This window comes from Oryctolagus cuniculus, chromosome 3 (assembly GCF_051225735.1).
Source record: "Oryctolagus cuniculus isolate XC-2025 breed Fujian yellow rabbit chromosome 3, ASM5122573v1, whole genome shotgun sequence".
In the NCBI taxonomy this organism is placed as follows: Eukaryota; Metazoa; Chordata; class Mammalia; order Lagomorpha; family Leporidae; genus Oryctolagus; species Oryctolagus cuniculus.
In genome coordinates, this window is record NC_142869.1 from 166730244 (window position 1) to 166753401 (window position 23158).

At 48.5% G+C, this 23158-nt stretch overlaps 1 protein-coding gene across 7 annotated transcripts in view; it reads right to left on the reverse strand.

The window, feature by feature from the left end:
• Positions 1–1099: 1099 nt before the first annotated feature.
• LOC149127589 (uncharacterized) overlaps positions 1100–23158 on the reverse strand; it is a 139713-nt gene continuing 117654 nt past the window's right edge. For 2 of the 7 annotated variants that reach the window (XM_089328598.1, XM_089328594.1), the window contains 2 exons: positions 17351–17452; positions 8321–9006 (listed from right to left, as the gene is read on the reverse strand). In XM_089328598.1, the coding sequence (XP_089184724.1) occupies positions 8795–9006; positions 17351–17452 (314 nt within the window). In that variant the 3' untranslated portion in view covers positions 8321–8794. Of the gene's footprint in view, positions 1331–2627; positions 2794–8320; positions 9007–17350; positions 17453–17498; positions 18233–23158 lie in introns of those variants that run through there. The other 5 variants (XM_089328608.1, XM_089328607.1, XM_089328599.1 and 2 more) reach the window with 4 other exon arrangements.

Genomic DNA, 23158 nt, shown 5'->3' on the forward strand with positions numbered 1-23158 from the left:
TAACAACAAGAACAACAAAAAAACTGGGGGGTGGGGAGAAGACCAAAATCAATACAATCAGAGATGAAAAAGGAAATGTAACAACAGATACTGCAGAAATAAAAGAATCACCAGGAATTACTACAAAGAGTAAAATATCAACAAATTGGAAAATCTAGAAGAAATGGATATATTCCTGGACACAATCTACCAAAATTAAGTCATAAAAACACAGAAAATCCAAACAGACCAATAACCAAGATAGAAGTTGAATCAGTAATAAAGACCCTCCCAAATATGAAAAGTCCAGGACCAGAAGGCTTCACCGCTGAATTCTACCAGACATTTAAAGAACAACTAATTCCAATTCTTCTCAAGTTATTCAAAACAGTTGAAAGGGAGGGAATCCTCCCCAAACTCATTCTGTGAAGCCAGCCATCACCCTAATCCCTATACCAGAAAAAGAAACAGAGAAAAGGGACTAAAGACCAATATCCCTGATGAACCCAGATGCAAAAATCCTCAACAAAATACTAGCTAATTGAATCCAACAACACATCAGAAAGATCATTTATCCCTGCTATGCAGGGGTGATTCAAGATTCACAAATCAATCGATGTGATATGTCACATTCACAAAGTGAAGAACAAAAGCCATCTGGCTCTCTCAGCAGACACAGAGGAAGCATTTGATAGAATACAACACCCTTTCATGGTGAAGACTTCAAGCAAGCTGGGTTAGAAGGAACTGTCTTCTACACAATCAAGGCAATTTATGACAAGTCTGTGAGGCAAAGTTGGAAGCATTCCACTTAGATCCAGAACCAGACAAGGATGCACACTCTCACTACTGCTTTCAATATAGTCCTGGAAGTTTAAGCCAGAGCCATTAGGGAAGAAAAAGAAATCAAAGGAATACAGATTAGGAAGTCAAACTATGCCTAATTGCAGATGACATGATTCTCTAGGGGATACAAAAGAATCCACTGAGAGACTATTAGAACTCATAAGAGTTTTGGTAACACGACAGGATATAAAATCAACACAGAAAAATCAATAGCCCTTGTATACACAGATAATGTCATGACTGAGAAAGATTTTTTAAAAGATTTATTTATTTATTTATTTGAAAGGCAGTTACAGAGAGGCTGAGGCAGAGACACAGGTCTTCCATCTGCTGGTTCATTCCTCAGATGGCCACAACAGTTGTAGGTTTGGTGATTCAAAGCCAGAAGCCAGGAGCCAGGAGCCAGGAGCCAGGAGCCAGGAGCCAGGAGCCAGGAGCTTCTTCCAGGTCTCCCACCCAGGTGCAAGGACCCAAGGACTTGGCCATCTTCTAGTGCTTTCCTAGGCTATAACAGAGAGCTGGATTAGAAGTGGAGCAGCTGGGACTCAAACCAGTGACTATATGGGATGCTGGCACTGCAGGTGGCAGCTTTACCCCCATGCCAAAGCACCAGCCCTTTTAAGATCAGTCCCATTCACAATAGCTCTAAAAAGAATAAAATACTTGGTAATAAATTTAACTAAGGATGTCAAAGATCTCTATGATGAAAACTACAAAACACTAAAGAAATAGAAGACATTAAAAATATTCCATGTTCATAGATTGGAAGAATCAACATCATCAAAATGTCCATACTATCAAAAGCAATTTACAGATTCAATGTGATCCCAATCAAAATACTAATGACATTCTTCTTGGACACAGAAAAAACAATGCTAAAATTCATTCTGGAGACACAAGACTCCGAATTGCTAAAGCAATCTTATACAACAAAAAATGAAGTTGGAAGAATCAACAGTACCAGCTTTTTATTTTTTATTATTATTTTTTTTTTGACAGGCAGAGTGGACAGTGAGAGAGAGAGACAGGGAGAAAGGTCTTCCTTTTGCCGTTGGTTCACCCTCCAATGGCCGCCACGGCCGGCACGCTGCGGCCGGTGCACCGCGCTGATCCGATGGCAGGAGCCAGGTACTTATCCTGGTCTCCCATGGGGTGCAGGGCCCAAGCACTTGGGCCATCCTCCACTGCACTCCCTGGCCACAGCAGAGAGCTGGCCTGGAAGAGGGGCAACTGGGGACAGAATCCAGCGCCCCGACTGGGACTAGAACCCGGTGTGCCGGCGCCGCAAGGTGGAGGATTAGCCTAGTGAGCCACGGCGCCGGCGCAGTACCAGCTTTTAAGACACACTTAAGGGCAATTAAAATCAAAACAGCCTGGTACTGGCACAAAACAGACATGTATACCAATGGAACAAAATAGAAACTCTGAAATCGATCTACATCTACAACCAACTTACCTTTTTTTTAAATTTTTTTTTTTTGACAGGCAGAATGGATAGCGAGAGAGAGAGGCAGAGAGAAAGGTCTTCCTTTGCCGTTGGTTCACCCTCCAATGGCCACCACGGCCGGCGCACCGTGCTGATCCGAAGGCAGGAGCCAGGTACTTATCCTGGTCTCCCATGGGGTGCAGGGCCCAAGCACTTGGGCCATCCTCCACTGCACTCCCTGGCCACAGCAGAGAGCTGGCCTGGAAGAGGGGCAACCGGGACAGAATCTGGTGCCCCGACCGGGACTAGAACCTGGTGTGCCGGTGCTGCAAGGCGGAGAATTAGCCTAGTGAGCCGTGGTGCTGGCCCAACTTACCTTTGATAAAGGAGCTAACATCAGTCCCTGGAGCAAGGAAAGTCTCTTCAACAAGTGGTGTAAGACATTGGCATAGGGAAAGATTTCTTGGAAAAGACCCCAGAAGCACAGGAAATCAAAGCCACAATTGACAAATGGGATCACATCAAGCTGAGAAGCTTCTGCACTGCAAAAGAAACACTCAGCAAAGTGAAGAGACAACTGACAGAAAGGGAGAAAATATTTGCAATCTATCTACACAACTGATAAAGGGTTAGTATCTGGAATCTATAAAGAATCTATAAAATCTATAAAAGAAACTCAACAACAACAAAACAAACAACTAGTTAAGAAATGGGCAGAGGACTTGAACAGGCATTTTTCAAAAGAGGGAATTCAAATGGTTAACAGATACATTTAAAAAAATGCTCAGGATCACTAGCCTTCAGGGAAATGCAAATCAAAACCACAATGAGGTTTCAACTCACCCCCATTAGTATGGCTCTCATAGGGAAATCAACCAACAACAAATACTGGTGAGAATGTGGGAAAAAGGTACCCTAATCCCTTGCTGGTGGTACAGCCATTGTAGAAGACAGTATGACGATACCTCAGAAATCTGAAAACAGATCTACCACATGATCCAGCAATCCCACTCCTGGGAATTTACCCAAGGGAAATGAAATCAGCATAGGAAAGCATTATCTGTACTCCCATGTTCACTGCAGCTCAACTCACAATAGCTATGATATGGATCAACCCAGATGTCTATCTACTGATGACTGGATAAAGAAATTATGGTATATATACACTATGGACTACTACTCAGCAGTAAAAGAAATGAAATCCCATGTTTTACAACAAAATGGATCGACTGGAAACCATTATACTTAGTGAAAAAAGCCAGTCCCCCAAAAACTAATACCATATGTTTTCCCTGATCTGTTAACTAACAGAGCATCTAAAATGCAATGTATTGGAGTGAAATTGACATTTTGAGATTGCATGATCATTTACAGCTCTTGTCTCTACTGTTGAGGAACAGTGTTGTTCTCTTTGACTATTTGTTGAACTCACAAGTCTGGCCATTTTTTCATATGAACTTGGTGTGTTTGATCATCTTAACACTTGCTGCCTCAGTGTAATTATTAAAATGGCCCTCTTTCATTCTTGAACGTGTCTCAGTTTGGGTAATACGTTTCGTGGCACCCTATTTTTAGCCGACTTCCTTCACTAACAGGCAACTTTCCTTCTTGCTCTTCAAGGCTAAGAAAGATTCAAGTGTTCCAGTGGCTCTGAGGGAAGTATGGAAAAAATTGGGGTAGATGTATAGCACTGAGAAAAAAAAAGAGAAGGAAACCAAACTTAATAAGCTATGACTATTCAGTTTGACTCAGGCTAATAATTTCCAAAGTCATGTGCAATGGAGCCCCTGGGGGGAACAGGCAAGTGGATCTGAGCAAGAAATTCCAGGTCAAAGAGAAAAGACTTGATCACTTGCTTCTCAGAAATGACTCAAGGCGTGATCACCAGCTGAGAGCCACTCGTGATGTCTACTGCGCCCACTCACCCCCTTTCACTGCAGTCAGTCTCCCAGAATTATCATCCTGCTGGAAACCTACACAGGACGCCAAACAGTGTCTTTCTTACCTCGAGAATATTTTCTGAAGTCATTTTTTTTTGACAGGCAGAGTGGACAGTGAGAGAGAGAGAGAGAGAAAGGTCTTCCTTTTTGCCGTTGGTTCACCCTCCAATGGCCGCCACGGCTGGTACGCTGCAGCCGGCACACTGCGTTGATCCAATGGCAGGAGCCAGGTGCTTCTCCTGGTCTCCCATGGGGTGCAGGGCCCAAGGACTTGGGCCATCCTCCACTGCACTCCCTGGCCACAGCAGAGAGCTGGCCTGGAAGAGGGGCAACCGGGACAGAATCTGGTGCCCTGACTGGGACTAGAACCCAGTGTGCCGGTGCCGCAAGGCGGAGGATTAGCCTAGCGAGCCGCAGTGCAGGCCTGAAGTCATTTTTAAAAGATATGCATCATTCTCCCCCCCACCCCCAAAAAGGGAAACCAAGTAACAATTTGTGATCATTTATACTGATACTACACTTTGCATTTGTTACAATTCTTGATAATGGCTCGGATCTTGTTCCTCAAAGGAGCCTACACAGGCAGCTTTCTCAGCTGCGTGATGAAGCAAGGGAGGCCCACCGAGACTGGGAGACCCACCGAGGCTGGGAGACCCGAGTCACCAGGGAGGGGAGGCACAGTTGTCCCACAGACTCTGAGCCCGCGGGGTCAGTTGTCCTACAGACTCTGAGCCCGCGGGGTCAGGCCAGCGAAACCCACTTCCCTGGCTAATAGGAGTGCACAGGGCTGGGACTGTGCACTCGCACTGGGGACCAAAGCCGGAGTTACCTCTTGCTCAATATTCTGCCATCATTTCTTTTTTTTTTTTTTTCTAAGGGAAAGGGTTATTGGGGAACAACCTACAGACTGGAGTGAAGGGGCAGTGAAGGAAAAAAGGGAGGGAGACTGTAAGAGAGAGAGACAGAGAGGAGAAGAGCTAGCAAGGAGAGAAGAGAGAGCAGAGAAGAGGAGAGAGGAGAGCAGAGCCAAGAGCCCAGAGGAGGAGGCTAGAGAGAGGAACCGAGAGAGAGAGAAGAGAAGGGGCAAGAGAGAGCACGTGTTCAGGAACAGGCCCTTTTAAAACTTTGCCTGAGGGCGGGCAGGGAAGCAGGAGCAGAGAATCCCATTAGGATGGGGGTGGAGCTTGGCTCAGGTAGCTGGGCCATGCGGCCACCTGGCTACAACTGTGCCAGTTTCCTAACATTCCCCCCTTTTGTTTTTTATAAGGCAGGGTTTGTATGGGATTACATTAGTCCCAAAAGTCCAGGAGGGGTAGAGGGATGACGATCTGTCTTTAGAGCTACTTCCTGCTGACATGGGGCGATGATGTACTCTTCGCTGGCATGAGGCGATGTCTCAGGCCGCTGTCTCCTGGGTGGGGAGCCGAGTACATTCCTGTAGCAGCATTTGGTTGACTGCCTGGTTGCTGAAGGCCTTCGTTTGTTCCATTATCACCTGCTGTAAACACTTAGACACTGTAGTATAGAAGACAGGGTGAGAGTAGTAACCAATGATCCTAAGAGTAGCATTAACCAGGTAATGAGAGGATTTTATAGAGGAGAGGAAGTGTAGGGGGGTCTCTGGACCCTTGTGAGGACAGTTTGATGGATGTGGCTTAAAGCTGATTCCAGCCAAGACTGGGAGAAAGGCCACTTTTGCAGGTAGTGGGGTTTGTCTGTAGAGAAATTTTGACACACAGGTTGGGAGTAGAGCCATTGGTGGTAGAGTAGAGGTTATGATTACAAAGGAATGAGGCTCAAGTGGGCTAGATACAGAGGACAGAGTTGTTATTAGAGAACCTAAGACAGGTGCTACCTGAGCTACAATTAAGTTCTCTGATTGAGAGGCAGATAGAACCTGACAGAAGGGGCTTGATAATAATCAGGTGGGCTTTAAAGCCTTGTAAATTATGAGGCCCAGACTTATCTCTCTCTTCATAGGGTACATCCTAAGGGAGGTGAGAACCTCCTTGGGGAAGGCACCCTGTTGACTTCCATTACCTGGCTGGCCTGGGAGGAGAGCTGGCCAGGTAAAGGCAGGTGGCAACTCCAACAGGAAATATACAGCTCTGCTTACAATGTTACTGACCCTACTTGGCCATTTCCTCAGTTGCAGTGGTCACTTTGAAAGCTGGGCCGAGTGAAGGGCTTTTCAGCTTAGAGCCAACAAGATCTGTGGCTCTGACCTGGGTGTCCTTCGACTCCAGGGCAGGTCCATTTCCAGTGATCCAACTCTTGGCTGGCAGAGCTGCCAGGGCTCTTCACAGCTGACCTCTGCTGAAGCCCAGGCTTGCCACGTTGAAAGCCACTGCAGTGGACTGGTCTGTTGGGTCTCCTTGAGGGCAGATCACTGTACAGAACTACATTTAATAGGCTGACACCCATTGCTTCTGATGCCTAGCTTTCTTTTCCTCCTGGTTTTTGTTAAAGCAGACCAGAGGATGCAAGTCAAGGGGGTGCTCAAGTCCCATCTCTAATCTTCAGTGGCCTAAACTAGAAGTCTGCAGTCACAGGCATGTTCTGTAGTAGTTTGTGTTGAGGCAGACAATGCCCATGAGGAAAACTATATTCTCACTTTAAAACTTTCTTTCCCTTTGTTCTGAAAGGGAGGCTTTCCTGTTTACTGTTTACCTCGCTGATGGCAAAGTAAATCTAGCTAAGAAATTATAATTTAAGCTCTTATTTTGGCTATGCTATTACAGAAAAATGTTAGCCATCTCTTTTATAAGATTTAAAATCAAATTTTGCATCTTGGAGATTCCTTCATAATAGAATTAGTTTCCTACCTTGAGGAGAACAGAGAAATGAGAGAACAAGTTGGGCTTAGAATAGAGAAATGGGGGTGTCAGTCCCAGATCGCTTACTGACAATAGCAATATCACATGAAAACTTAGAAAGCAGTTTTAACCATTAGATAACAACTTAAGAAAACATTTACCAGAAGGCCCAATGCCTTCCATAAATATTAATACATATATTTGGAAACATCTCTTAAATATCTAACATGATGTAGCTTGTTTAACCAGCAAATTTCAGCACAAGCATATAAAATGTTTTCAGTTTCTTTCAACAAGTTTAAAACATATGATACAGAGATTCAGGTCACACAAATTAAAATATATCTTTGAATTATTTTAGCTGTTTAAATTTATGCACAGTCTTTTATCTATAAGCCAATTAACATAATAGACCAATATAGCAGTTTTAATAGCTTTTTTTTAAAAAAATCTAACTTCTGTTTGTAAATTACCAATTGATTTGAATTACTTTTGTTTTAGTAACCTCAACTAACCATACTTTCTCACAGTTGGTACCTTTAATATATTATTGGCTTCATCTGTTTACAGAGTCATTCCAAAGTACTGAATACAATAGATATGGCTGGAAAAATTTCATCAGAACCTATAGGAAGACAGCTAAATACAGAACCAACAATGTTTTAGTTTTATGAGCAGCAAGTCTGATATACAAAACTGTGGATGACAAAAAACTTTAAGTTGCCACATTTAAAATTATAAACTCATTAACCAACAAGAGGTATTTGCTTACTGTACACAGTATTTCTGAAAGCACCTGTAGGATTTTACAAAGTATTTAACTCTTTTAGGCCTCTGGGGCTTTCTCATTAAGATAACTATTGTGTCTAGTAACACAAGATCATTAGACCTTTTAATTCTGACATTTGTATTAGTGTCATTTTATATTATAGAAGCTTAAAATTTAGCACCACTTCACATCTTGACAGTACTTCTAATATAATCCAAATAGCCTGATTAGTTGGTGTCTCTACAAGATGAGACATAAGTCCTTTGATTTTTTCAGTTGGGCCCGAACTGGAAAAACCAAAGTCCAGAATTTACTGGAAATTTTAGAGTCCAAATTCTTTGAAACTTTGATTTTTTGAATGCCTGTCAAGAATGTCAAGAAGGCTCAAAATCCAAAATATCTGGTTGGAATAAGATTTAACATTATAGACCAAATTTGATCATTGTTATAAGGTAATTATTTAAATGCTTGAAAATAAGCACATATTTAAATAACCCATAGCTCTTAATAAAAATTCAGCTGTTTTTAAACATCTGCCATCATGTCTAATATGCGCTATTTCCACTTTCCAAGTTCAGCTCACTGGTCATCACTGGAATAAAACTTCTCCCAAGATAAGCATGACAAATGTTCTTTATTTTCTCTGCAATTTATGAGGCTCCCTAACAGCTGGAGGCATTTGGGTCTCAATCTACAAAAAGCCAAAGTAAACAAGCACAAAAGGCCACCTTAGGCAAGAGATTAAGTGGGAAGTGTTCCCTCTGCTTCTAGAATTAGGAGTGCCAAGCAGGCTTTATCACGCGCCTCTGGCAAGCACAATCGCCCAGGGGATCCTGCAAAGGATGCTCTGATTCAGGGCGGCGGATTACATTTTCCTAGGCAGGTGCTAGGCTTTGAATATGATCTGTCCCCTGAACTCCTGCGGGAGTGTTCATCCCCAAAGCTGAATGTTTATGTATCAGGGAGATGGGAACATCTCAGGACTACGCCGGTTCTGGGCAGTGTTGCTTACATGAGGTCATTTGGGTGGGGTCTCCGTGGCATTGTCAGAAGGGGCACAGACCCACCCCTGCCAACACACACGCACTGTCCTTGTCCTGGGCCCCATGCAGCTGATGATCCCGCATTCACTGTTTTGGAGCAACCTTCCCCAAACCCCGTTCGGGGCCGCTTCAATCAGCATAATGAAGACCTCGTCCTGTGCCGTCCAACAGGGCAGCCAGTAGCTACCTGCGCACATTTGAAATGTAATAAATTAAAAGTGTACGTCTGTGGCTTGGCTGGGCCCACAACAAATGTGCAGCAGCTGCCTAAGGCTGCAGGCCACCACACTGGACAGGGCAGGTGTGAGATGCTCCCAGCACACCCAGACTCCGTTCCGAGGGCCGGTGCTGTGTGTGCACGCATGCAAGGTGCTCTAAGGCAGTCAGAACTCCCCACGCAGCTCTGCCTCCTCTGCCCGGGGTGTGCGGGGGCTGCCTCCTGCCTCCCACTCAGGGGGGCCACGGCTCACCCCGGCCCCATGAATCTGCATCGGGGCCAAGCTGCGGCTTGTTCCCCTCCACATTCCCCCACCCCAGGTGTGCCACTTCTGAAGAAAGAGGGAGGCAGTACACAGAGGGTCAGGCAGGTCCCCAAGGCCACAGCAGGTTGCCCACCATAGGGACAGCTGACAGTCACAGTGACAACCGCCCACCCCCACTCTTTTCGAATTAGCTGGACTGACGACTGGCCCAGGGAGGAATGCTGGCTCCTAGATCAGCCTCTCACAGCACTGGCGTGCCAGCATCTGACCAGCTCTCGCATCCACAAGCCTGAGTTTCCCACCATGCAACTGCAAGAGGACTGAGCTGAGCACGGGGTAGGGGTGGCAGTCCTCGACCTCCGTGCGTGGTGTCGCCAGGGCTGAGCACGCCGGAGGTGAGCCCCCGGGATGTCACGAGTCACAGCCGCGAACACGCTGGGTGCCGTGCCGTTGGCTGGGGCTGCCCTACCACAGCCCTGGCTGCAACTGCAGGCCCCCAGCGCTGGAGGCTGCGAGTCTGAGACCAAGGGGTCCTCTGGGACCGCCCCCGGGCCAGGCTGGGCGCTGCAGCTCTGTCTCCAGGGGTCCTCCCTGTGCGTGTGGGCATCCCGTCTCCTCTCAGCAGGGCACCAGCCCCTGCGTGGGGCTCCCACCAAGACTATCACCTGCCTCCTGGGAGCACTTGGGGGCCGGCCTCCCAGCTGCGGTAGACAGCATTTAGCCTCCAATGGCACCGCGGGGCGGTGGTGCATGGGGGCGCGGCACTGCGGGCTGGTGGGGCATGGGCGTTGTGCTGCGCCCCCCTGGGATCATCTGCCAGTGGTCCAGAAGCAGCCCCCCCCCCCCTTCGTCTGCGAACACTTCAAACCTGAGCGTCTGGGGCGGGCCATTGGTGCAGCACTCAAGTCGCTGCGTGGCTCCCTCACATCCCACACCGCGCAGCCTGGCCTCAAGTCCCAGCTCCCTGCTGATGCGCAGCCCGGGAGGCTCAGGGGATGGCTCAAGTCCTTGGGTCCCTGCCACCCACATGGGAGGCCCCAGTGGGGTTCCTGGCTCCGGGCTTCCATAGGGTACAGCCCTGGCTGTTGCAGGCACCTGGGGAGGGAACTGGGGGATAAAAGACCTCTTCTGTCTCAACCTTTGTGCCTTTTTAAAAAAACCAATCTATCTGAAAAAGAATGCATATTTATAGGCCTAACTGCTGGCAACACAGGGGCTTCCCCCAATGCAGTGGCACCTGGGGAAGAGGTCCCCAAGCCAGGAATCAAAGCCGAAGTCCTGCGGGTCCCCCTCTAGGGTCTGCGGGCTCACACCGGGCTTCAGCCGGCACCCGCGGTCCTTCCAGCAGCCGGGTAAGCTCGCTGATTTTTTTTTTCTTTTTTCTTTTTTTTTTTTTTTTTTTTTGACAGAGTGGACAGTGAGAGAGAGAGACAGAGAGAAAGGTCTTCCTTTGCCGTTGGTTCACCCTCCAATGGCCGCCGCGGCTGGCGCGCTGCGGCCCGCGCACCGTGCTGATCCAATGGCAGGAGCCAGGTGCTTCTCCTGGTCTCCCATGGGGTGCAGGGCCCAAGGACCTGGGCCATCCTCCACTGCACTCCCTGGCCACAGCAGAGAGCTGGCCTAGAAGGGGGGCAACCAGGACAGAATCCGGCGCCCCGACTGGGACTAGAACCCGGTGTGCCAGCGCCGCAAGGTGGAGGATTAGCCTAGTGAGCCGCGGCGCCGGCTGATTTGTTTTCTTATTAGAAACACGTTCTGGCTCATTGCAGAAATTCGGACAATGCATCAAAGTACGAAGACATGAATAAAGACGGAGCAGCCACACCACAGAGGCGGATGTCCATCAGCAGGTCAGCTTTCTCCCTGCTAACCTCTTCTCCTTGGCACACGGGCTGTTTTGGTGGGGCCGAGATTTCAAGGAGCACAGTTTAATATTCTACTTCCACACAGTCTATTGCAGTGGGCATTTCCCCATTTGCTGTTTCTGGAAATCTTCGTAGCGTCTCATGATGCGCTCACCCATTTCCAGGCGGGCGTTCATGCATTCCACATTCTGTAGTGCCTCCCACTGGGAAGGGTCTGCTTTGTGCCAGATCTTGAGAATGTGCCGACAGACAAAACAGCCAGGAGTCCTGCCATCACAGAGCCCTCCCTCCGTGTGGATATATGAACATCTATTTAAACATGTCTCTATTCTGCTCGGAGAGCGCCGACTCAGCCAGCACAGAGGTATTTTTGTCCTTTTCCTTTTCCTGCTGCATGTCTGGAAAGTGAAGTGATGGCTGGCACTCCAGCAGCCAGTGTAGACCAGAAAGTAACTTTGAGGATGGAAGTCAAATTGTGTCTATAAAATAGGAATCTGGGTCCTTGAACAAACCATGGAGATAATTCATGGGTCCCAGACTGTTCCTATCAGGAGCCTATGAAACAAAATTAACCACTAGCCTGTTTAAATCACGGTTTCTATGCATTTTTCTGTTACACGCAGCAAACACATATCCTAACTGATACAATATTGCATTGACAGAAGTTCCCAGTTTCTATATAACCAAGTACATCACATTTTGTGAACTCTGAGGATACGCTGTTTCTCTATAGAGCAGCTCTCTAAAACCAGTATCAACTCATGAGGGATGTGGTAGTTTAAAACAATGTAACATAAAAATTCACCATTTTAGCCACTTAAAGTGTCCAACTCAGTGTCTCTCAGCACATTTTGTAAACTATAACCCCTTCTGATTCTAGAAGGGAAGGCCTGTACCCACCAGTCCCCCCCTCCCCCACCCCGCCTCTGCCTTCCCTAACTACGAGTTTACTTTTTTGGCTGTATATGGATTTGCCTGTACTGGACATTTCACAGCCACGGCATCATAGACATGGAATCCATCACCACGGGCCGTCCTGCGACTCGCCTTCCCTGGGCGACAAATCTTCGAGGTCCAGCCCTGTGGGAGGGCGCTCAGTCCCTCGTTCTTTGCTAATCGTGGAGTAACTTTCCACTGCGTGGATGGACCACGTTTGCTCGTGCACTCATCACCGGCACACACAGGCTGTTTCCACGTTGTGGCCACGATGAGTAGCACTGCTGTGCATTTTTTTTTTTTTTTTCCCTGAAATTTTTTTTTTTTTATTTTTTTTTTTATTTATTTTTTTTTTTATGTTTTTTTTTTTTAACTTTTATTTAATGAATATACGTTTCCAAAGTACGACTTATGGATTACTATGGCTTCCCCCCCATACCGTCCCTCCCACCCACAACCCTCCCCTTTCCCACTCCCACTCCCCTTCCATTCACATCAAGATTCATTTTCGATTATCTTAATATACAGAAGATCAGCTTAGTATACATTAAGTAAGGATTTCAACAGTTTGCTCCCACACAGAAACATAAAGTGAAAAATAATAGATGATTTTTTTTAATGATGATGAAATCAGATCAGACCTATTGTCATGTTTAATCCCAGTGAGAGTCAAGTTGGGAGTTGATAGTTTCTTTTTTTTTTTTTTTTTTTTTTTTTTTTTTTTTTTTTACAGAGGATCAGTTTAGTATGCATTAAGTAAAGATTTCAACAGTTTGCACCCCCATAGAAACACAAAGTGCAATATATTATTTGAGTACTCGTTATAGCATTAAATCTCAATGCACAGCACATTAAGGACAGAGATCCTACATGAGGAGTAAGTGCACAGTGACTCCTGTTGTTGACTTTACCAATTGACACTCCTGTCTATGGCATCAGTAATCTCCCTATGCTCCAGTCATGAGTTTCCAAGGCTATGGAAGCCCCTTGAGTTCTCCGACTCTTATCTTGTTTAGACAAGGTCATAGTCAAAGTGGAGGTTCTCTCCTCCCTTCAGAGAAAGGTACCTCCTTCTTTGAAGACCTGTTCTTTCCACTGAGATCTCACTCACAGAGATCTTTTGCCAGAGTGTCTTGGCTTTCCATGCCTGAAATACTCTCATGGGCTTTTCAGCCAGATCCGAGTGCCTTTAGGGCTGATTCTGAGGCCAGAGTGCTATTTAGGGCATCTGCCATTCTATGAGTCTGCTGAGTATCTCACTTCCCATGTTGGATCACTCTCCCCTTTATTTATTCTATCGGTTAGTGTTAGCAGGTACTAGACTTGCTTATGTGCTCCCTTTGACTCTTAGTCCTTTCATTATGATCAATTGCGAACTGAAATTGATCACTTGGACTAGTGAGATGGCATTGGTACATGCCACCTTGATGGGATTAAATTGGAGTCCCCTGGTATGTTTCTAACTCTACCATTTGGGGCAAGTCAGCTTGAGCATGTCCCAAATTATATATCTCTTCCCTCTCTTATTCCTACTCTTATGTTTAACAGGGATCACATTTCAGTTAAATTTCAACACTTAAGAATAACTGTGTATTAATTACAGAATTAAATCAGTCATATTAAGTAGAACAGACAAAAAAACTACTAAGAGGGATAATGTATTAAGTTGTTCATTAACAGTCAGGGCTATGCTGATCAAGTCACCGTTTCCCATAGTGTCCCTTTCACTTCAACAAGTTTCCTTTTTGGTGTTCAGTCAGTTGTCACCGATCAGGGAGAACATATGGTATTTGTCCCTTTGGGACTGGCTTATTTCACTCAGTATGATGTGTTCCAGATTCCTCCATTTTGTTGCAAATGACTGGATTTCGTTGTTTCTTACTGCAGTATAGTATTCTAAAGAGTACATATCCCATAATTTCTTTATCCAGTCTACCGTTGATGGGCATTTAGGTTGGTTCCAGGTCTTAGCTATTGTGAATTGTGCTGCAATAAACATTAGGCTGCAGACCGCTTTTTTGTTTGCCAATTTAAATTCCTTTGGGTAAATTCCAAGGAGTGGGATGGCTGGGTCGAATGGTAGGGTTATCTTCAGGTTTCTGAGGAATCTCCAGACTGATTTCCATAGTGGCTTGACCAGTTTGCATTCCCACCAACAGTGGGTTAGTGTCCCTTTTTCCCCACATCCTCGCCAGCATCTGTTGTTGGTAGATTTCTGAATGTGAGCCATTCTAACCGGGGTGAGGTGGAACCTCATTGTGGTTTTGATTTGCAAGCACTGCTGTGCATTTTCACAGACTTCTGAAGACGCGAGTTCTCCTTTCTCTTGAATTACACCAAGGAGAGGAATTCTGAGGTCATGCAGTCACTGTAACTCTGTGACGCACTGCCAAGCTAGTTCCCAAAGTGGCTGTCATTTCAGATTCCCGCCAGCAACGCACCGGGGTCCAATTCTCCTGCATCGCCCACAATCGCGATTCTTCTCTTTAGCGCAGGGGGTGTGGGCCGCCCTGTATGCCCCCGTTCCCCAGCTGGCCGACGCTCGGGCTGGAGGAACACTGGGCTCTTTCCGTCCTCTCACTGATGCGTCTGTGAACCCCTGGGCACAGGCTGAGTCTGAAAGACACTCCCAATGCTAGTGTACACCTACAGTGGACGTGCTGGGTCAGATGCCAGAGGCTAGTTCTGTGTGTGTGTGTGTGTTTTGAGGAATCATCAAACTGCCTTTTACAGTGGCCACAGCATATCACACCCACACCAACAGAGTTGGTGAAACAGGACATACAGATTTGCTGTGACTACAACTTGATGCTTTGTTTTGCCTTTTCCATTCTGAAATTCAAATAACAGAGACAAGCAAAAGGGCTAATAGGGCTGGCAATGCATTGTAGGAGGTTAAGCTGCTCCCTGTGACGCTGGTATCCTGTGCAGAGTGCTGGTTCCAGTCCTGGCTGCTCTGCTTCTGAGCCCGTTCCCTGCCAACGCGGCTGGGAAAGCAGTGGAAGACGGCCCGTAGTGGAGCCTTCGGCTTCGGCCTGGACCAGCCCTGGCTGTTGTGGCCACTGCGGGAGAGAACCAATGGATGGAAGAGCTCTCTGTGTCTAACTGCCTTTCAAATAATGTTTTTTTTTTTTGACAGGCAGAGTTAGTGAGAGAGAGACAGAGAGAAAGGTCTTCCTTCTGTTGGTTCACTCCCCAAATGGTTGCTACAGCTGGCGCTGAGCTGATCCGAAGCCAGGAGCCAGGTGCTTCCTCCCGGTCTCCCGTGTGGGTGCAGGGGCCCAAGCACTTGGGCCATCCTCCACTGCTTTCCCAGGCCTTAGCAGGGAGCTGGGTTGGAAGTGAAGCAGCCGGGACTCGAACCGGCGCCCACATGGGATCTGGTGTAACAGGTGGCAGCTTCGCCAGGTGCACCACAGCACTGACAACCGACCAGTGTTCACTACTTTCTCTTTGGCTTTGGACATCTTAAAGTAAATGGAACACAGCAGACAAAACGTCCCAGCCCTCTCTCTGCCCCACACAGTCCCATCTCCCGTGACAATGATCACCACAACTCTGACATCCATCATGCACCCTCTGACTGCGTCTGTGTCGGTTCCCATAAGGTACTACCAATACGCAGCATTCCATGACAGGTTTTACAGCTTTAAGAAGACCTCATTCTGTTCTCATTCTGGAACTTTTTTTCTTTTTGACAGGCAGAGTGGACAGTGAGAGAGAGACAGAGAGAAAGGTCTTCCTTTGCCGTTGGTTCACCCTCCAATGGCCGCCGCAGCCAGCGCACTGTGGCCGGCGCACTGCGCTGATCTGATGGCAGAAGCCAGGTACTTCTCCTGGTCTCCCATGGGGTGCAGGGCCCAAGTACTTGGGCCATCCTCCACTGCACTCCCGGGCCACAGCAGAGAGCTGGCCTAGAAGAGGGGCAACTGGGACAGAATCCGGCACTCCGACCAGGACTAGAACCCGGTGTGCCAGCGCCACGAGGCAGAGGATCAGCCTAGTGAGCCGCGGCGCCGGTCTGGAACTTGTCTTTTAAAAGACAGTTCTCTGAAAGCGTAACTGATCATAACACACTGCACATATTATAGGCGTACAATCTGATGATTTTGGACTTGAGTCCACGGCCGTGAACCATCACCATCATCCAGCTAACAGGTGTGACTACCACCTCCACGTGTCCTTGACTTTGGGGTTTCACACATATGAGGTAAGGATGCTCCATGAACCCCCTTAGCCTTTTCCTAACCACCCGATTCAGAATCGCTGGTGACGAGCTACGCTGAACAGATCTCAGCTTGTACAACTGAAACATCACACCAATTAAAATCTCCCATTTCCTCCTTCTCTGGAACTTGGCATTTTAAAATCAATCCTGGTAGGGCTGGCACTGTTCGCATCGCTACCGCTTACGACATCAGCATCCCATACGGGTGCCAGTTCAAGTCCCAGCTGCTCCACTTCGGATCCAGCTCCCTGCTAATGCACCTGGGAAAGCAGTGGAAGATGGGCTGTGGCCTCCACATGAGAGACCTGACCCTCCTGGCTTCAGCCTGGTTCAACCCTAGCCATTGTAGCCATCTGGGGAGTCAACCAGTGCATAGTAGTACTCTCTTTCTCTAACTCTGCCTTTCAAATAAATTAAAAAAAAATTTTTAAATTTATTTGAAAGTTATTTACATAGAGAGCGAGAGATAGAGAGACAGAGATCTTCCATCTACTGGTTCACTCCCCAAATGGCCCCAACAGCCTGGGTTGGACCAGGCCAAAGCCAGGAGCTTCTTCCTGGTCTCCCATGCGCGTGCAGGAACCCAAGCACTTGGGCCATCCTCTGCTGCTTTCTCAGGCCATTAGCAGAGAGCTGGATTGGAAGTGGAGCAGCTGGGACTTGAACTAGTGCCCACATGGGGTGCTGGCACTGCAGGTGGTGGCTTTAACCAATACATCACAATGCTGGTCCCCAAATAAATCAATTTTTTAAAAAAGCATATTGTGTTGCCTTTGGCTGTAAGCATGAAAGAACCACAGCACCAGTGACTTAAACACAGATGGAGGCGGCTTGTCCCAAGCAGTCAAGTCCAGGGCTAGTCAAGGAGTCAGTGAAGCAACCCCTGCACCTTAGCTGGAGGCTGTGAGTCTCATGCTCATTGCCTCACAGTCACAAGATGGCTGCTGATGCTGCAGGCTTCACATCAGCACCCACAGCAGGAAGGAGGAACGGTCAGGACAGGAAGACGAGAGCACTTACGTAAGTTCCTGGAAGCTTTGTGCGTATCCATGACCAGACCTCTGTCACCAGGCCACCTCCTGGGGTAGGCAAGTTGAAGTGGGATGTATTTTCTCTCATCCTCTGAACAAAACACACACCCCATTAGGATGGAGAAAGGGAGCAAGGGAGACAGTTGCCACAGAGTGATTTGTTATTTGGGTTTCTGTAGACATGATTTCTTCATAGTGGCATGAAATTGGGCAAGTGCTGGGAACACATTTGGATATATCTGAATATGTATATATTTTTTTCTGAGTAAATATTTAACAACTAGTTCTTGCCAGGAAGGAAGGAGTCTGTAGCTTCTGTCAATTTCCTTGCTGTAAATTATTCAACACAGCTTATCCCAAGCTACAATGTAACATCAACCAACACACAGGATTCCTGAGAATTCTGGTACACACACACACACACACACACACACACACTCCTCACTTTTCACAGCTTTATATGCCACTACTCTGCTCACTTTATAGTGCTCATGAAGTATCTAAGTCTCATGTATTTTTTAAGGATTTATTTTATCTGAAAGGCAGAGTTATTTGTAAATTTGTATACCTTAAATAAAATGGCAGAAGATCCTCATTTGTCATTTATTGTTCTACGTTTCTTAAGTCTTTGATTGTCTCGTGTTATTAACACACACACACATGCCTTTTCCAAAGTGCAGATACTCAGTGGTACGTGCAGGCAAGGGCAGAAAGGGTGTGGGGCTGGCCAGCCCACAACCCAGGGTGACGCATCGGCCAGGTCGCTGTCCCTCAGCCACGAAGGAGACCTGGAACCGGAGGCCGTGTGTCTGTAGCCATCAGACTGTTCCGTGAACACAGCACCTACGTGGAACTCGCAGAACGGGGGAACCTGAAGGAGGTGTTGAAGACACACGGAGGCGCTCAGCTAACAGGCACACGCTGGGAAGGGAGCTGTGCTGGGGAGGCAGTCGCCAGTGCGTGTCGCAGGAACACTCAGGGCGCACCTGCAGCGTGCCAATCTGCACAAGGGCAGCATGGATGCCACGCCAGCGTGTCCCCATCAGCACAGAGTGCTCACGGCTGCTGTTGTAATCTCACCTCTTGTTCTAGCAGAGGTCAGACAAGTCATCCACTATCTCCTCCCTGCTGCTTTCCTTAACGTTTTGTATTCCCAGTCGACGGATTTCCTGCAATTTTTGCCAGATTCTAAACTTGAAATAAGCCAAACACTCAAAGGGTGTGTGCTCTGTGTCTGCAGCAAGCGAGAAGCTGCACGCCCTGTGGTGAAGCTGTGGGGGAGGCCAGGGAACAAAGCACCCAGCCAATGTAAATACATATATTTACATTTGAAAGGCAGAGTGATGGGGGGGGAGGGAGGGAAGGGAAGAAAGAGAGAGAGAGAGAGAGAGAGGGAGAGAGAGAGAGAGGGAGAGAGAGAGGGAGGGAGAGGGAGAGAGAGAGAGGGAGGGAGGGAGGGAGGGAGGGAGATCCATCTTCCATCCACTGGGTCACTCCCAAATGGTCACAATGGCCGGGGCTGGGCCACACTGAAGCCCAGAGCCTGACTCTTCATGGGGTCTCCTATGTGGGTGGCAGGGGCCCAAGCACTTGGACCACCTCCTGAGGTCTTCTCAGGTGCACAGCAGGGAGCTGGATCAGAAGTGGAGCAGCTGGACTCGGACACACTCTGACATGGGATGCTGTTTGGGGCAGGCACCAGCTCGACCTGCTCCACCACAATGGCGGTTCCGAGTGTTCATTTCTTAACCTGAACAGTGGAAACAGTAATACCCATGCTTCACAGAGACCACTGTGGGATGCACGAGATTGAGTGCTCAGCACCATGTGTGGGGAGCAACTCGGACTAGACTGTTACTGGAATTAAGACTTATTCTATGCATCTGCTCTCCCACAATATGGTGCTGGGAGAGGAGGAAACAGCTTCTACACAGCTGCCTCCAGTTCAACCAATAAACAGCAGGACCTGCTCCTGATTGGAGGAGAGCAGCGTACTCGGCGTGTGGGTAGCAGAGTTGGGATTGGTGGAAGAGGACTATAAAGGAGGAGAGAGACAACATGCACGAGGAACATCTAAGAGGAACATCTATCTGAAGGAACACCTGTGCAGCCCCCGAGAGAGCTGGCCGGTGGTGTGCCACTTCCCGCGGAAGTGGGGAAAGTGGCAGGGGGAACCGCCCTTCCACGGAGGTGGAAGGGTCGGTAGCCAACCCGGGAAGAACCAGCAGCAAACCCGGGGAGGGCCGAGCAGATGAAAGAACAGCGCAGGGTCCTGTGTCGTTCCTCCGCGAAGAGGTGGAGCGACACCATGCTTGCCATTTCTGAGTGTGTGAGAGCGACTACTAGAACACCCGGGTTCTTGTTCCCAGTAGACTGCAAGTTCAAGATTAAAATGCAAATCTGGCTTCACTCCCTGGGAACTCTGGGTGCTACGTGAACACCACTCACTGCCAGGCCAGTCCTCCTCATCAGCACCTCCTTTGTTTGCATCCACTCTTGAAAAGGGGCTTCCTCTTGGAGAGGAAGCTCACGGTTCACATCTGGCTGATGCTGAGTGGCTGTGGCGCCCTCCCCTCAGCCCTCCAATGCCATCTGCCTTGCAGACCTGTTGAACTTGCCTAAGTTTAGCCTTTCACTTAGAAGAGCTATTGAGGGGTGGGGGACAGAGGAATGATTCTGAGGCTGGGAGATCTTCCTACAGAACCTTTAAGGCTGGCCCTTACCTTCTCTCTGGGGAGACTGTCTCTAATAGTCACACAAACACTGCTAAGAGACCCGATGGTGCCTTCCCATGCACAGCTTAGCAGAGTAAGGAAATCAAGAAGACAAAGAAAGCACTTACCTCTAGTCAGCAAGACACCTACTGGGCAAAGTTCAGACTGAGACCTATGGTTGTGGAGCTGGGACCTGGCCCACCAACATCTGGAGACAGACAGTGGCCTCCTTCATGACATGTCCGGAGTTTTCCTCTCTGCCTGACCTGAGCAGTGGCTCAGAAACTGCAGGAGTTGGGGGAGATGGAGAATTCTCTTCCAAGAGACCCTTTTATTTTCCTTCTACAGGGACACGTCAGGTCCACATTTGTTATCTCGTTGGCTCTGGCCATGGTGCTGAACCCTCGGCTCTTGACAATTCAACTCTTTTTATTATTTTTTCAAAAGATTTATTTGTGTGCAAGGAAGAGTTACAGGGCAGTGGAGGTGGAGGAGAGATCTTCCATCCGCTGGTTCACTACCCAAAAGGCCACAAGGAAAGGGCAGGCCAGACGGAAACCAGGAGCCAGTAACTCCATCCCAGTCTCTAATGTAGGTGGGAGGGTCCCAAGCACTTGAGCCATCTTCTGCTGCTTTCCCAGGCACACTAGTAGGGAGCTGGAGCAGAAGTGGAGCAGCCGGGTCTTGAACCGGTGCCCATATTGGGTGCCAGCGCTGCCCTGACAATGGCAGTTCAGTCTCACAGCTGTGCAGTGTGCTGGAAGTGAGATGGGGACGAATGTGCCTCCTCACTTCTGCAATTCTACCCAGCACACAGCCAAGCTCTAGAGCTCATCTACTCCCTTGAGCTCCGTCTGAGGAATAAGACTTGTGGAAAGTTTATACAGATCTGGAGAAAATTTTAAACACCCCATTCCTGAGCTCCCTCTGAATATGAGCAGCTTTTTACTCATCAGAAAACCACATGTGCTGCTGCTTCCCTGCTACCATCCAGAAAATGTGGTTTACTCGGAGCCTTGTCACAGCCTGATCCTTCAGCTTCTAAAAGGTTGTTGAGAATTAACACTTTCTGTGCCGAGCTAAGTCAACAGTGTGTGTCTATACGCTGTGCTGTGCATCAAGATGTTTGCTGTTTATTTAGGTGAGAACAACGTGAGTGTGGGTGATGCTAACATGAAGTGGGATGTACCTTCTGTGTCACCAGAGGTGCCACGTGTTGGAAGAACTATTACAGGATGCTTGCCAATTCTGGTCTGAACCCTAACCAGGGAGAATTCATCAGAGACCCGAGCTCTGGGCTTACCTTCCACTCATCTTCAACTTCAGGTGAGGGGGCAGGTGTATCTATCTCAGTTAATGGGGTCTGGGCCACCACACATGTACACTCAACGAGGAATTCCACTTTACTGTGAGATGCTGGGCCTGGATCTGTGGACTCCTGCTTGCTGGGAGCTTGGGTGCATTGTTTTTCCTCCAAGGACTGCCAGCCTGGGAAAGGGCAATCCCAGGCAGGCTGGGGCAGAGCGCATGTAATCCGCTGCATGGACACAGAGTGTGGCTTCGTCTCCAGCAGCTGTGTGCAAACACAACGGGAAGGGATTAGCGTGCGGAGGAGGTGCCAACAAAGGGACATGCAGGAATTGGACACTGCACGATGGTTCTCTTGAGCAGCCTGGGAGAACACAGCTCGGCAACAGGACCGGAGTGCCTTTCTTGTCCTTATGCATGGCAAGCTCCCCACCCCTCAGGAGTCCCCTTCTTAGAACATAAAGAGTACTTCCACGTTAAAGCCATGGCGTGCTGATCAGACTCCAATTGCATCTCGAGCTTCTTCGATAGCACGAAAGGACGGCCCTTGCAGCCAATTTAACTGCTTCCACCAACACCTTCGGGTGGGAAGAGGCCCAGGAGCAGAGCTCTGGGCGCGCCGTGGGGGAACCGCCTCTGGCCTGGAACACGGTGTGTGCTAAGTCTCTATTCAACTGGATGACTGCTGAGCTCCCACAAGGAAAAGAACGCTGCTTCCAAGTCCAATGCTGCACTGCAGAAGGCCCAGTGGACCTGACACCAGGCCCGGCTCCTCTGGGACCCTGATGGCACAGCTCAGCGGGCATCACCTGCCACGGCACCGAGGAAGCCCTGCCGTGGGCCCCAGGGACACAGCAGCAGCCGCAACATGGGATGACACAGGTCAACACGTGTGTTCCCGAGCCCTCGTCTTCTCCTCTTAGACACTGCCGCCTTCCCTTTTCAGATACTTCAAGGAGGCCCTGCTACTGACCCCATCTTAGAACAGGGAAAACCAGGCCAGTGTTCCCTCCACGTCTGATCAGAGAGGCGGCCTCTGAGTCTCCTCCAAAGCCATTCCAGTCACTCGCCAGTGCAGTTTCCCCAAGACTCTCTCGTCTCCTGTTTTGTTGCTGAGGTTTCATTCTTTCATTCTCCCAGACTTTTCCCACCCAACTGTTTTTGTTTACTCTCTTGACAGAGGCAGAATGTCGGTCAGTGAACTGGGATCAGAGCACGTGTGTTTATGCAACGCACACTTCACCCCTCTGTCCTTGTGCTGCCTGCCCTTGACCTTCTCTGGATTGTTCAGTCACAGGAAGCCTGCAGGGAGAGGCAGCTCTGTGCACAGGGTGCAGATACCTCCTATAAAAGCACACCCAAGGGCTGTCCTTCCCTGAGACCAGTTCCAACAGCTAGGAAGGCTGGTGCCCAGCTGGCACACTCTGCTACCTTTGTCCTGTCACCTCCTGCCACATCAAGCCTTTGGCACGGTCTTGGTGACTCACCCTCTGCCAAGCCTGAGCCATGTTCTGCCCAACCCAAGTTGGTGGGTGGTGTCCGACATGTTCGGGGTTGACTCGATTGGTCGAGGGCCATCATGTCGGGGACAGCTTTCTTTCACGAGGGCAGAATGTGCAGAAGCAGTAGAAGCATCGCCATCGCCCTTCCAATCCTCCTCTTGGATGTCCCCCCATGTTGCCATGTCTGCTGATGAGAAAGCTCCTTGTCCACCTACAGACCCGTCTCGCTTCCCAGGAGGAAGCCACACGCCTGCTGCCCGTCATGTGCTCTCG